The following is a 14411-nucleotide window of genomic DNA, read 5'->3' on the forward strand; positions in this document are numbered from 1 at the left end:
CGAGCGGCGGCAGGAAGTCTGTGCCCGAGACGCGCAGAAATAAGAGCCAGGGAGGGACCGCGGCGGCGAGAGTGAAAGAGGAAACTGCAGAAGAGGAAGCTCTGCCGCAGCACAAAGTCTCCTCGGCTCCCGCGCCGAGCATCCCCGCACCGCCCGCCCAGCCCTCCTGGACCGGCGCGCCGCCGCCCGCGCCTCCGCTGCACTCGCGCCACCGCCTCCCGGCGCCCCCTCCTCGCGCGCCCACCCCGGCCCCCTGCGCCCCTGGCCGCTCTGCTTCGCCGCCCTCCGCGCACGCCGCCCTCATCTGCCATGGCCCGGGAGAACGGCGAGAGCAGCTCCTCCTGGAAAAAGCAAGCAGAAGACATCAAGAAAATCTTCGAGTTCAAGGAGACCCTCGGAACGTAAGTGGGGAGCGGGAAGAAGAGGGTGGAGGTGGCAGCGGCCGCGGGTGCAGAGGTGGTTCTCGCTGCCACCGCCGCCGTCGTCGCCACCGCGGCAGGAACCGGAGGGTCGCCGCGTCCTCATTGTCCAATTCTCGGCTCTGCGGAGCCCCCCGCGTGTCCGCCGCGTGGGTCTGCGCCCCGCGTGCACGAGTGGGCGCCGCGCGTGGGCGGGGGGGGCCCTGGGATTTCAGGGACAGTCGCAGGCGGGCGACTTTTCACTTCCCTGACACAGCCGCCCTCTCAACTCATTCTCCCCACGCGTGACTGTGGGCTGAGCATGGTGGATATTCCTGTTTACCGGCTGCGTGCGACTACTCACTGTGTGCACAGGCGCACCGTGTCAGCGAGAGATGTGGTCACGAGGAAATCCGGCTCCGGGCATTCCCATTTCTGTTCTAACATCATGTATTCTTAGATAATTGACATCCGCACGTACTAGATGTAGGCAAGACTTTGGATGGCCGCGCAATTAGGGAAGGGAGGAATTTCGCAGTGTGCAGGGTCACGTGTGGGCCGAGCCTTACCTGAACGTCAGTCCATTTCACCAGGCTCAGCAGCACACGCTGGAGTGCGGGTCACCAAGGAGGGTCTGCAAGGGTCTTTGTACCCACGGTTCCTCTCCAGGCCTGTGTGTAGTCCGAGGCTGGTGGCTGATCTCAAGAAAGCAGAAATAACCAGAAGTCGATGTCAGGAAGGCTCAAGCATGTGCTTCTCCATTCAGCTGCTGTTCCTTTTCTGCCCAAGAGTTGTTTTTTGTTTGTTTTGTTTCGAAACACTTCAGAATAGGTAGGGAGGCTGATAGTGAAAGAGGATCGGTTGCTGCTGGAAGAACCTGGAGTTGGAATTATTGCCTCCCCTCATGTGATCAGTATGTAAGCATATATATTCACACACATACCTGCTGTATGAGCCGAGCATTTTGCAGGGGTTCATGGAGGTGTTGGTCAAGCTGCTAAGAGAAAGAGGAGGTGTTTCATAAGACAAATTAGGGTGCTCTTCTTTCCTGCCCTCTTAATCCCCTTTTGCTTGTCATTGTGGTTGGTTTGCTTTTTCAGAACCATATTTTCAAACCCAGATTGTTTTCTGCCCCATACTCAGGGTCCACTGAGTTGCTTGGTCATTTTCCCTCCCCACCCCAATATCTGAAGTGGGTCCCCCAAAGCCAAGTCGTGAAGCATCCCTCCATGCTTCTGATCCTGGAGATTCACACTTACCTAGAATGAGAATAGGGTCTCCCAGATTTTGTGCTCACTTCAGGGACCCAGTCTACCTGTGGGTGTAGACTTTTTGTCTTTGTTGGAAAGAAAACAGAAAGAGCTTTGCGTTAGCACGGCCAGATAAGGGGTGAGGTTTGGTCAGAACTTTAGAAAATTACCCTTGAGGTTTATTTGGGTTTGGGGGAGTGACTTTGAGATGGTTAAGTTGCTGAGAAAGAAGAAGCATGTCCTTTGTGGTCATCCTGAGAATGCTCATGTGGCTGAGGGTGAGGGGGCTGGAGAGAGTGGAGTCCTAAGGTAGGAGAATGCGTTGCTTGGCACATCCTCACCGGAACTCCTAGAGCTGGTCCCTCTGCCTGCAGCTTCCAGACAGACGGATACAACCTCCCCTGACTGTCTCCTGCTCCCCAGGAGAGCCCTGAGGCTGTACCTCTTCAGTGGTCTGGGATGCTCAGCCTGGTGAGCTGTGGCTTCACTGAGTGGCTCCTACTGTGGTCGGCACTGTTTGAGGATGACAGTGGTGGTTCCACTTCTGGGCAGGATGGGGACATGCTTGATGGGTGCCGAAAAGAACATAGAGCTCTTGCAAAACAGTCTCTTGAAATCTGGCCACGTTCTCTTTAGAAGCTGGGGATGGGTCTCTGTTAGGATCCCAAAGCTTTGCCTTCTGTCTTGGAAAGGATTCTTTGTAAAGGAGCTTCAGGCTATGGTTCCTTCCTGCTGGCAGGAGTTCTCGAAGAGCAAAACACAAACAATAAAATGATCAAAATGTTTTCACTCAATAGCATGGTGATAATAATAATAGTAGTAGTAATTGTAGGTGACTTTATTAAATGAATACCAAGTACCAGTTGATACCCTAAGTGCCTTATGGGTATTAACTCATTTTATTCTCAAGATAACCTGATGAGGTAGGTATTTACTATTATCCCCACTTGGCAGATGGGAAGACTAAGGCAAAGAGAATTAAGTGACCTGCTAAACAGGAGCTGCTTATTAAGTGAAGCTGATACTAGGCAGAACAACTATAATTATGCATATGGGATTGAGCCACTGTGGATTATGTAACAGCAAATGTTAATAATTTGACTAACTTTTGTATTTAGAAGGCTAATTTTAACATTAAAGAATTATATTAATTTTAATATTAAGTTAAAACATAATTAGGGGGTAACCTGTCATCCAAACATGTAACTTGTCAAAGCTTTTGGATTATCAACATCTTTTTGTCTCTTGGACTTTCTAGAAGTGGTCCAAAATTAAGAGTTCCTGTCTCCCCCGCCCCCCCCCCCCCGGCCCGGGGCCAAGTCCAGCAACCTTGGCTTGAGTCTAAATAGATGTCACTTCTGCTCCTATCGGTGTGGATTTCGAGTTTGGGGTCTTGTTTGTGGTGAAACCTAGCATCAGTCAAGGGCTTCAACACTAACAATTGGAATTCATTTCCAAGGTACTCTGTAAGCCCAGTCATTTTGTCACTTTTACCATATGCCTTTAAGATCCTAAGGCAGGAAAGCCCTTCCAGCAGCCAGATTGTCAGCTGTTAAAATGCCTTTGAAATAAAGCATTGTAAAAACCCAAGGAGCACTCGCTTGGCCAGACCTTGTAATCTGATATTTGGCTGCCTGATTCAGGTACCTTTCCGTGCGGGGCAGAAGGTTTGCTGTTGAAGGCCAAAGGGTCAGGCCATTTAGATTGTGTGTTTAGCAGGACCTTGCTGGAGGGTGGGGGGAAAATGAGAGTGAAGGCTGGCTTAGAGGGTGGGAAAAGAGCTGGAGAAAGCAAAGGTCAGTGTAGGGGAAAGGACCCACTGTGTGGTTTGGTCCTGGGTTTTCTGATACACCCGTGAGCCAGGCTTCCGGAGAAACCTCTTAACTTGTGGCCTTCAGTGTGTCTTCCTTTGAAAGGAAATCCCAGAGCCTAACCCTACCTCCAAACAAGATGGGAAGGCTTAAATACCATTTATTAATCAACGCCGTGTTTTCAGATCCCTGGTACCCCAAATAAATGAGACCAAAAAAATGTTGTGTAACAGCAATTAAGAGTGATAAACATTTCTGTGGCGTGTTTGCTGAGGCCATTCAGGCCATCTCTACCATAGGTAGATGTCTTTCCACGTCTTCTAAACCAAGAAAATGAAAATAGGCCATCTGAAGAAGGATGTGGATGGGAAGAAAGCTTTGACCATGGTGTGCAGGAATTACCCCAGACTTATGGAGGTGGCTTCTATAATTTGCACACCATGAAAGGCATCTGAACAGAAAAGACCTTGATAGTTGGCACAGAATGGTTCTTCCAATACACCTCTTTTCCCTGGAGTACAGAAATGGCACGTCCTAGAAAATAGACATTCATCTCTGCAGGGTATGAATACATGCTTTTCTTGCAGACCAAACATTTTGTGTTGAAATAATTGCTTTTTGACGGGGCTGGAGCGGGCACCAGGGAGGTGTTGGGCCTGGGTTCAAGGTCTGGCTCAGCCACTGGTCAGGTGTGTGGCCTGTGAGCTACTTGGTCATTTGTCCACATGACTGATCTTAGCTTCTGCTGCTGCTGCTAAGTCACTTCAGTTGTGTCTGACTCTGTGCGACCCCATAGATGGCAGCCCACCAGGCTCCCCCATCCCTGGGATTCTCCAGGCAAGAACACTGGAGTGGGTTGCCATTTCCTTCTCCAGTGCATGAAAGGGAAAAGAGAAAGTGAAGTCGCTCAGTCCTATCCGACTCTTCACGACCCCATGGACTGCAGCCCACCAGGCTCCTCTGTCCATGGGATTTTCCAGGCAAGAGTACTGGAGTGGGGTGCCTTTGCCTTCTTCAGGTCTTAGCTTCATCACCTATCAAATCAGAGGGGCAGAGAAGATGGGATGATTTTCAAGTGCTCTTACAATCCTAAGGTTTTTTGGCTTGTCTGGGTAAGAGAGGCACTCACTATCATTTTCTGGTAGCTTTCATGTGTAGCTAGAACAGCTTGGTCCATTTGGAGGGATATTTTTATGCCCAGGCTAGTAGCAAAGTGACATAGCTCAGAACAGGAATTCTTACCCCACTTGATGTCAGTAGCACAATGCCTTTGCTTCTTCATGAAATGAGTGCCTGCTGGGTGCTGCTTTAGGAAGAGTATAAATAGAAATTCCTGTGAGGCCAGCACTGTCTTTTCCCACTAGTATCATACTTACCCGCCTTTTTCTGAAATTGCTCAATCAATACACCTGTTGAGGACATGTGATTGATTTGTCTGAAGGCCTGGGTAGGAAACAGACTCACCTGTTCTTTTCGGGTTGTAGAGTGGTGGTGTATGGATATTGGGGGAGGGGGAGATTGCAGATCCCCTTCTGGTGATTTGTGTATTTGACTGGCTGTTTTGAGAATATTTGTTCTGGGACTACTCACAGTTGTAGAGTCTGGGAGAAGCATTCGAAAGAATGCTCCTCTAAGAGGAGCAAAGAGAGGGGTGGGCAACCCCGAGAGTTCTCCCAGAGGGTATTCCAGATGCAATATTGGTTAGAAGTTTGGATGTCTCAGCCCTTTGTTTGAGGCATGATATAAATTCAGCCTCTTGTACATTTAAAAATATTGATCAAACACCTGCTATATTCTAGGCACTGATGGGGGTGGGTACAGCAGAGAACAGGCAGACACAAATGCCTGCTTTCTTGGAGCTCACATTTCTTTCTCATCCTCTGGTGAGGAAGCCAGAAAATTAAAAATATGAATCAGGAAAATGAAGAGTATGTTACATAGTAGACACATTAGGGAGAGAAATAAAGCAGGGAAATGGGATTTTCTAGAGCAGGAGCAGGGGTAGGGTGGGGTGGGGTGATGGAAGATTGAATAGGGTAGCCAGGGAGGGCCTGGTCCAGAAGCTAATCTGTGAATAAAGACCTGAAGAGATGAAGGTAGAATGTTCCAGTTGAAGGGAACAGCAAGGGCTGAGGGCCTGAGCGGGAGCAGGCCTGGTGTTTTTAAGGCCCAGCTTCAAGGAGGCCCGTGTGTCTGAAAGTGAGTGAGCATCAGGAGGAGCTTGGGAGCTGAGGGGACACAGGTGTGGGGTGTGGAGCTGGGGGACGGTTGGTCGAGGTTCCCTCAGGGCCTTCAAAGTGACAGTGTTAGCGCTCAGTCCTGTCTGATTCTTTGTGACCCCATGGACTGTAGCCCAACAGGCGCCTCTGTCCATGGGATTCTCCAGGCAAGAATACTGGAGTGGGTTGCCATTCCCTCGTCCAGGGGATCTTCCTGACCCTGGATTGAACCCTGCATTGCAGGCAGATTCTTTACTGTCTGAGGCACCAGGGAAGCCTTGAAATTCTTGGTAATCGACTCTGCTTTTGCTCTAAGAGAAATAGGAAATGTTGAAGGGTTTTGATCGGGGGTGTACCTTGCCATAACTTGGGTGTTTCCATTGTGGCTGCGGTTGCTGTGTTAAGAATGGACAGGCAGATTCAAGGGAAGAAGCAGGGAGACCAGCTTGGAGGCTATGGAAACAATTACAGGGTGGAGAATGGTGGTGGAGGGTGGGGAGAGGGTGCAGCTCTGGAGGTGACGAGAAGGGGCTGGATTCTGGAAACATATGGAAGGAGAGCCAATAGGAGTCGTTGGTGGGTTGGGTGTAGCTGTGAGATTTGCCTGGGATTTGGGGTTGGGAGAGAGATACCACTGTTGGTTTTGGTCAATTTTTTTTTCCAAGTATTTTCTGAGCACCTGCTCTCTGAGCACAGCAGGACTGTCTGTGTTCTGAGAAGCTCTTGGGAAGAGTTTGGAGGGAAAGCTCAGATCCTTTGGGCTCCTGGGTTTTTCTTGTGAGGAACTCTAGGGTTTATTTAGAAATTAAAAAAAAAATGTTTTGGCTATGCCGCAAGGCATGTGGTATCTTATTTCCGCAACCATGGATGGAACATATGCCCCCTGCATTGGAAGGGGCATCTTAATCACTAGACCACCAGGGAGGTTCCCTGGGTCCCTTAGGTCTTCAGGCTAATCTATTTCTTTCCAAGAGCTTGTGTTTGGGATAATTCTTGAGGTATCTCTTCTTCTGTCATGGAAGGAGGTCATGATAGGCTTGACATTTGAGTAGTTGGATGAACTGCTTAACTTTCTGTGAAAATGCCATGTTTTGCCCCTAGAATTATCAATAGGAAGATCACTCTGACAGGTGGACCTATAACCTACAACTCTGCTACTTGATTTGTGAATGTATTTATTTTAATTTTTTAAATCTCCAACTTTATTTTTTGACTGTACCGTGTGACTTGCGGGATCTTTGTTCCCTGACCTGGGATTGAACCCGTACCCTGGGCAGTGAAAGCGCCAAGTCCTAACCATTGAACCACCAGGAATTCCCTGATTTGAGAATTTAAAGCCCAAACATTCTGTGAAAAATAATAAACATGAGAAACTCTTGCTACTTCTTTCTTTGATAGGATGTTTTGTGTTTAGAGAGGAAAAGCCAGAAGTTTTTCCTCTGTTGCGATAAAGATAACAAGCTCTCATGGCTTTACAGATTAGTAGGGTGGAATTTGGGAAATTGCACTTTTTAGAGCTTGTTCCTGGAGGGGCTAATGAAGACTGTCTCTGGTAGAAATTTCCGGCTCAAACTTGGCAACTGAGTGGACAGTAATTAGACTTGGCAGGTGGACATTCATGCCCTCTCAGGGGAGGATTTTAGGGGTTAACTTGTTGAGTTTTTCTTTGGCTGGGTCTCCATAAATCCCTTTAATCCTTCCTTTCCCCAAATAAATCTCCATAAATCCCCTTCAATCTTTCTCCTTCATCTCCTCCTCTGCTCTCTGGGAGGGCTTAGCACTGGTTAAGCAAGGAACTGTCACGTTATTGGTCAACTTACACCCACAGGGATAGACCCGAGGACCTCGTATTACCTCCAGTCCTCATCAGATTTTGCAGGAATAGCCAGAGAGCCCACGGCCCCTGGGACACATTTCTTCATTTGAAGAAGGAACCGCTTATGGGTGGCCAGCACAAAGCCTGGAGCCCTCATCAACTGATGCAAGTTTGTTTTCTGACTCAAGATGGTCCATCCAGTGCATGTGTGACAACAGGACGACACGTGGACCCTGGGAGAGATGCCAGCATGACCTTCTTTCTCAGTTCACGTTGGGTCCTTCCCTTTGACCCCCTGTGATGCAGGAGGTCACCTTTTCCTTGGGTCAGTTTTCTGAGATCCTGCTTGATTTTTAAAGATGTTTGTTATGCGGTATGTGGATTCTTCATGTTCGAACCAGACCAAATGGATGCCACAGGCCAACTTCATTCTGTGCCAAGTTCATTCCCTGTCTCCAGTGGTCGGCTATGAGTCTTGTGCTGTTTTTCTTCATATTTCAGATCCATTCAGAGATGGAGGAATTCCATTTCTTGTTAACACCAAATCTTGAGGATAAGCCTATAAGACAGCATATTGACTGAGGCCAGGCCGGGGAGGCACTGGGAGGCAGTGAACCGTGATAGAAAGGCAGCGCCAGCACGGCCATTCATACCTGTGTCCCTCTTGATACCCACCCTTCGGCTTTCTGAGTTAAGATGGAGATGGAAGTTGCTGCCTGGTGGGATTTCTGTAAGGATTCAGTGACGCCTGTGAGGTGCCTGGCACAAGCGGGATTGAGTAAACAGCAGCTGTCATCAAGTTCCAGTTGCCTTTAGCAGCTGTGGTGGAGGATGACTGGATGTTCAGGGCCAGTGCCGTGAAGAACGTGTCAGTATCTGCTGGAAATTTTAAAAAATATTTATTTATTTTTGGTGCGCGATCTCTTCGCTGTGGCGTGTGGGGTCTAGTTCCCTGACCAGGGATCGAACCTGGGTCTCCTGCATTGGAAGGGTGGAGTCTTAGCTCCGGATCACCAGGGAAGTCCCTGTCTGTTGGAAATTGATTTTTGGAAGCTCCTGGCATAGAAATGCAGAATGGTGTATACATAACCTCCCCCCAGAGTTGATTTAAGAAACCGACAACAAGTCCTCAGTCAACCAGGGGGGGATCATTCGCTGGATGTTCCACCCAGCTCAGTACTGAGCTGCTAAGAACGGAGGCTCTAAGTCCCCAGGACAGGGGTGCAAATCCTGGGTCCTCTGCTTTCCAGCCATATGGTTTTGGAAAAATTATTTCACCATTCTCAGCCTTGTGCCCTCATCTGCACAACAGGGTAAGACTGGCACCCAGTCTAAGGGTTGCAGTGAACATTAGACGAGGGTGCATGAAAACCACTCAGGGCAGGACACGGCTGTAGGTCTGTGTGCAGTAAGTGTGCCTTCTGTCTCTTTGACCCCTGTGGTGCTGACACACTGCTCCTCAGAGGTCACTTGCATACATCTGGAGGGTGCATTGCACCATCCAACACTTGCTTCCCACAGGAGGCTGGTTGGTTCACCTGGTGCTGCTGTTCAGCAAGAGACTCAGCCCCCAACGTGTTCTGGGCCAGCTCGAGTGTTGAGTGACCTAGTTTGCTGCGTACACAGACTCATCCCTTCCCTGGGTTATCTCATCAGCTTTGTGTCTCTGCACCTCTCCCTGCACCCTGAGCTGTTTTTTTTTTTTTTCCTTCAATCTATCTCTACATCAGCTTGTGCAAGAGCCTCTTCTAACTGCAGTTTCTGTTTTCTCCAGCAGCTCTTAGATCTCGATGCAGCTGTGGCCCTTCTTGCAGCTGAAAGGTGCTTCTCCTTTCTGGGAATGGCTTTAGTCTTTTCTGCTTTGCTTTCATATTGAAAATAATATGGGGCTTGGAAGAATGAAGTAACTGGTCGATTACAGTGTTCCAAAACATCAGGGAGTTTTGTAAGTTTAAATGCTGTAGGTACTCAGTTTGTTTTAATGCTGGAGAATGTAATAAAAAGCAACATTTCTAGGTATATACCGCATGAACAGACGTAACAGTTTATTCAAAATTATCCTTATCAGGATGTTTTAGACATGGACGTGGGCAAACTCTGGGAGATGGTGAGGGGCAGGGAGGCCTGGCATGCTGCAAAGAGGCTTGGGGTTGCAAAGAGTCAGACACGACTTAGTGACTGAACAACAACATCCTTATCAGGGATTGTTGGATGAGGGATGGGAGATGATCTCAGAAGTTTAATTCCCCAGGTTGCAGGGTGTAGGTATAACAGTTGGAGAGCTCATGTCTGAATCAGGTGAAATTCCTCGTCTTTTTTTTTTTTAATCAGAGTACAGTTGGTTTACAGTGTTGTGTTAGCTTCTGCTCTACAGCAAAGTGAATCAGCTATACATATACATCTACCCACTCTTTTTTGGATTTCTTTCCCATTTAAGTCCCTACAGAGCACTGAGTAGAGAGTTCCCTGTGCTATACATTAGGATCTCATTAGTTATCTATTTTATACACAGTATCAATAGTATGTATATGTCAATCCCAATCTCCCAGTGCATCCCACCCTTCTTTCCCCCTTGGTATCCATACATTTGTTCTCTGTATCTGTGTCTCTATTTCTGTTTTGCAAATAAGATCATTTATACCATTTTTCTAGATTCCACATATATATATATGTTAATATATGATATTTGTTTTTCTTTGAAATCCCTCATCTTAACTTCTCTGTTAGCCCTTTTGATGGCCAAACTGGATCTGGGGTCACAGTTTATTGATATCTCTGCAACGTGGTGAGAGGGGACAGAAAAGGCTTTTCACCTGGACAGAGTCAACAGTTTTACTGGTGAGAGGCCCTCTTCTTGGACTTTTGTAACCAAGGCTCCCATCACTAAAGTTGCTTTTACACCAAATTGGATTTGGGGCTATAAATGGAATCCTAAAGGTACCATATTCAATAAAACCTCAGACAGTCCCCCTTTTCAAGTGATGTTCCTGCCTGCCCCATGCATGAGGCTGTCCCCTCCTGCCAAGACCCATAGTGTTGTGGGGAAAAAGCAAGAAGGAAATGAAGCTGGGCTAAGCTGAGAGGTCTGGTGGGGTGATGGGGACGACAGACACCCTAGGGCCCATGCCCCCCACCCCCAGGGCTCTTCCCATTTCTTTAACCTTGATAAAAATGACTGCTTGAAATTTGCCTTAAAACATTAGAAAATACAAATGCCTTGAAGTAGGTTCAGAGATCAGTCATCTGTGATATAAGTGATATTAAAGAAAGTACTTTTTCCTCCCACGCCAAACTGACAAGAACTAGCAGTTTGGCTGGAAGACAGGAGGAAAGTAGCTAATTGTGGTTTTGGACCTTTAGTTGAGTGGGGATTGGGGAGGCACAAATGAGTTGCAAACTGGGAAATTGAAGGCCAAGAGTGGCAAGGTGGGAGAGACATCCTAGGCTGACTGACTGATAAAAAACTAGGTCCTAGGGACTTCCCTGGCAGTCCAGGGGTTAAGACTCTGCACTTCCACCGCAGGGGTCAAGGATTCAGGGAAGTAAGATTCAAACCACACACACACACACACACACACACACACACACACACACACACACACACACGCACACACACACACACACACACACACACACACACAGTCAGATTTCCCCCCCATCCCTCCTCCACCAGCACAGACCCTGTTCCCAGGACCCTGCCGGGACTGTTCACACTGTAATTTAGCCTCGCAGGGCCTTGGTACTCAAGGCTTCTCTAGGCCTGAGCAGGGTCCTTACTCCCATGAGAGATTTCACTTTTCTTTGAAAATAGGCCTTGAACAACTACCACAACCAAAAGGTGAAAGTGAACTTTCGGGGCAGACCTTGTATAAAAGTTGGGAGCAGCCTGTATATGGCCATGATATATGGGGATGCTGCTGGTGGGGTCCTCTCTGTGGCTAGTATCAATGGAGTTTGTGGTCCTAATCATGATAAAAAGCTGATGTTGACTTTTTAGGGCCCTTTTGGCTCCTTTGACAGCTGGGAAATAGAAGACCTTATATTTGCAGGTGTGTGTTTTTAAACTGTGGCTAAAAAAAAATGCATAACCTAAATTTTACCATCTCAATGGTTTTTAAGTGCACAGTCCAGCGGCACCAAGGACATTTATGCTGTTGTGCAGCCATCAGTCTAGCTCCTCCACTTTCCCCATCTCAACCTTCTCATCTTCCCAAATTGAAGCTTTGTCCCCATTAAACACTCACTCCCCATTTCTTCTCTCTCCCACTCCTGGCAGCCCCTGTGCTACTTTCTGTCTCTATGAGTTCAACTACCCTAGGTCCGTCCTATAGGTGGAATCAGATATTTTTTGTCGTTTTGTGTCTTGCTTATTTTATTTATCATAAGGTCCTCAAGGTTTATCTACATGGTAGCGTGTGTCAGAATTGCCTTCCTTTTTAAGGCAAAATAGTCTTTGATTGTATGGCTAGACCACGCTTTGTTTATCCATTCTTGATGGACACTTGGAGCTGCTTCCAGCTTTTGGATCTTATGAACAGTGCTTTGTGAACATGGATGTACAGGTCCCTCCTCAAGTCCCAGCTTTCAGTTCTTTTGCTTTTTTCATTTCATACCCAGAAGTGGAATTGCTGGATCATGTAGTAATTTATGTTTCATTTTTAGAGGGACTCGTGTATAGTTTTCCACAGCTCTGTGGTGTTTTGTGGTTTTAAAGAGATGGGAACACTAGAGATCTCTTCAAGAAAATTAGAGATACCAAGGGAACATTTCATGCAAAGATGGGCTCCATAAAGGATAGAAATGGTATGGACCTAACAGAAGCAGAAGATACTAAGAAGAGGTGGCAAGAATACACAGAAGAACTGTACAAAAAAGATCTTCACGACCCAGATAATCACGATGGTGTGATCACTCATCTAGAGCCAGACATCTTGGAATGTGAAGTCAAGTGGGCCTTAGAAAGCATCACTACGAACAAAGCTAGTGGAGGTGATGGAATTCCAGTTGAGCTATTTCAAATCCTGAAAGATGATGCTGTGAGAGTGCTGCACTCAATATGCCAGCAAATTTGGAAAACTCAGCAGTGGCCACAGGACAGGAAAAGGTCAGTTTTCATTCCAGTTCCAAAGAAAGGCAATGCCGAAGAATGCTCAAACTACCGCACAGTTGCACTCATCTCACACGATAGTAAAGTAATGCTCAAAATTCTCCAAGCCAGGCTTCAGCAGTATGTGAACCGTGAACTTCCTGATGTTCAAGCTGGTTTTACAAAAGGCAGAGGAACCAGAGATCAAATTGCCAACATCCACTGGATGATGGAAAAAGCAAGAGAGTTCCAGAAAAACATCTATTTCTGCTTTCTTGACTATGCCAAAGCCTTTGACTGTGTGCATCACAATAAACTGTGGAAAATTCTGAAAGAGATGGGAATACCAGACCACTTGACCTGCCTCTTGAGAAATCTGTATGCAGGCCAGGAAGCAACATTTAGAACTGGAGATGGAACAACAGACTGGTTCCAAATAGGAAAAGGAGTACGTCAATGCTGTATATTGTTACCCTGCTTGTTTAACTTATATGCAGAGTACATCATGAGAAACTCTGGACTGGAAGAAACACAAGCTGGAATCAAGATTGCCAGGAGAAATATCAATAACCTCAGATATGCAGATGACACCACCCTTATGGCAGAAAGTGAAGAGGAACTAAAAAGCCTCTTGAGGAAAGTGAAAGAGGAGAGTAAAAAAGTTGGCTTAAAGCTCAACATTCAGAAAATGAAGATCATGGCATCTGGTCCCATCACTTCTTGGGAAATAGATGGGGAAACAGTGGAAACAGTGTCAGACTTTATTTTTGGGGGCTCCCAAATCACTGCAGATGGTGACTGCAGCCATGAAATTAAAAGACGCTTACTCCTTGGAAGAAAAGTTATGACCAACCTAGATAGCATATTCAAAAGCAGAGACATTACTTTGCCAACTAAGGTCCGTCTAGTCAAGGCTATGATTTTTCCAGTGCTCATGTATGGATGTGAGAGTTGGACTGTGAAGAAGGCTGAGTACCGAAGAATTGATGCTTTTGAACTGTGGTGTTGGAGAAGACTCTTGAGAGTCCCTTGGACTGCAAGGAGATCCAGCCAGTCCATTCTGAAGGAGATCAGCCCTGGGATTTCTTTGGAAGGAATGATGCTAAAGCTGAAACTCCAGTACTTTGGCCACCTCATGCGAAGAGTTGACTCACTGGAAAAGACTCTGATGCTGGGAGGGATTAGGGGCAAGGGGAGAAGGGGACGACAGAGGATGAGATGGCTGGATGGCATCACGGACTTGATGGACGTGAGTCTGAGTGAACTCCGGGAGTTGGTGATGGAGAGGGAGGCCTGGCGTGCTGCGATTCATGGGGTCACAAAGAGTCAGACACGACTGAGTGACTGAACTGAACTGAACTGAGCATGTGTAAGTTGACTCAGCACAGTTCTGGAGGAAGCTGAGATCAGGAGTTCTGAGTTCAGTCTCGGCTCTGACATTTGTGAAGTGTGAATCCAGGACTTCCCTGATGGTCAAGTGGTTAAGACTCCATGCTTCCATTGCAGGAGGGAAGGGTTCAATCCCTAATTGCCGAACTAAGAGCCAACTTGCTGTGTGTCATAGCCAAAGAGAGAAATATAGACCTTTGGTGTTATCCTATGTCTGGATTACCTTGTTTGTTAAATGTGGATGATGACACCTGTTTCCATCACAGTCCTGTTGTAAGTCCTGAGGGAGGTAAGGTATGTGTAACAAGGCTTTACACAAATAGAGGGTATTATTATGTTTTGAAGATTATAGCTTTAAAATAGTCATTTCTCATAAATGTTGGTGTCATACATACTCTTTGGAACCTAGCTATCATCTTTTGAGCAGGGTTCCTAAGCAGTA

General features: G+C 47.0%; 1 protein-coding gene across 1 annotated transcript in view; it reads left to right on the forward strand.

The window, feature by feature from the left end:
* Window positions 1-309: 309 nt before the first annotated feature.
* The window catches only part of CAMK1D (calcium/calmodulin dependent protein kinase ID), a 387071-nt gene continuing 372969 nt past the window's right edge, over window positions 310-14411 (forward strand). Inside the window, exon 1 of the mRNA XM_068987483.1 lies at window positions 310-401. Within this exon, the coding sequence (XP_068843584.1) occupies window positions 310-401 (92 nt within the window). The remainder of the gene's footprint in view (window positions 402-14411) is intronic.

This window comes from Capricornis sumatraensis, chromosome 15, assembly GCF_032405125.1.
Source record: "Capricornis sumatraensis isolate serow.1 chromosome 15, serow.2, whole genome shotgun sequence".
NCBI classification, from domain to species: domain Eukaryota; kingdom Metazoa; phylum Chordata; class Mammalia; order Artiodactyla; family Bovidae; genus Capricornis; species Capricornis sumatraensis.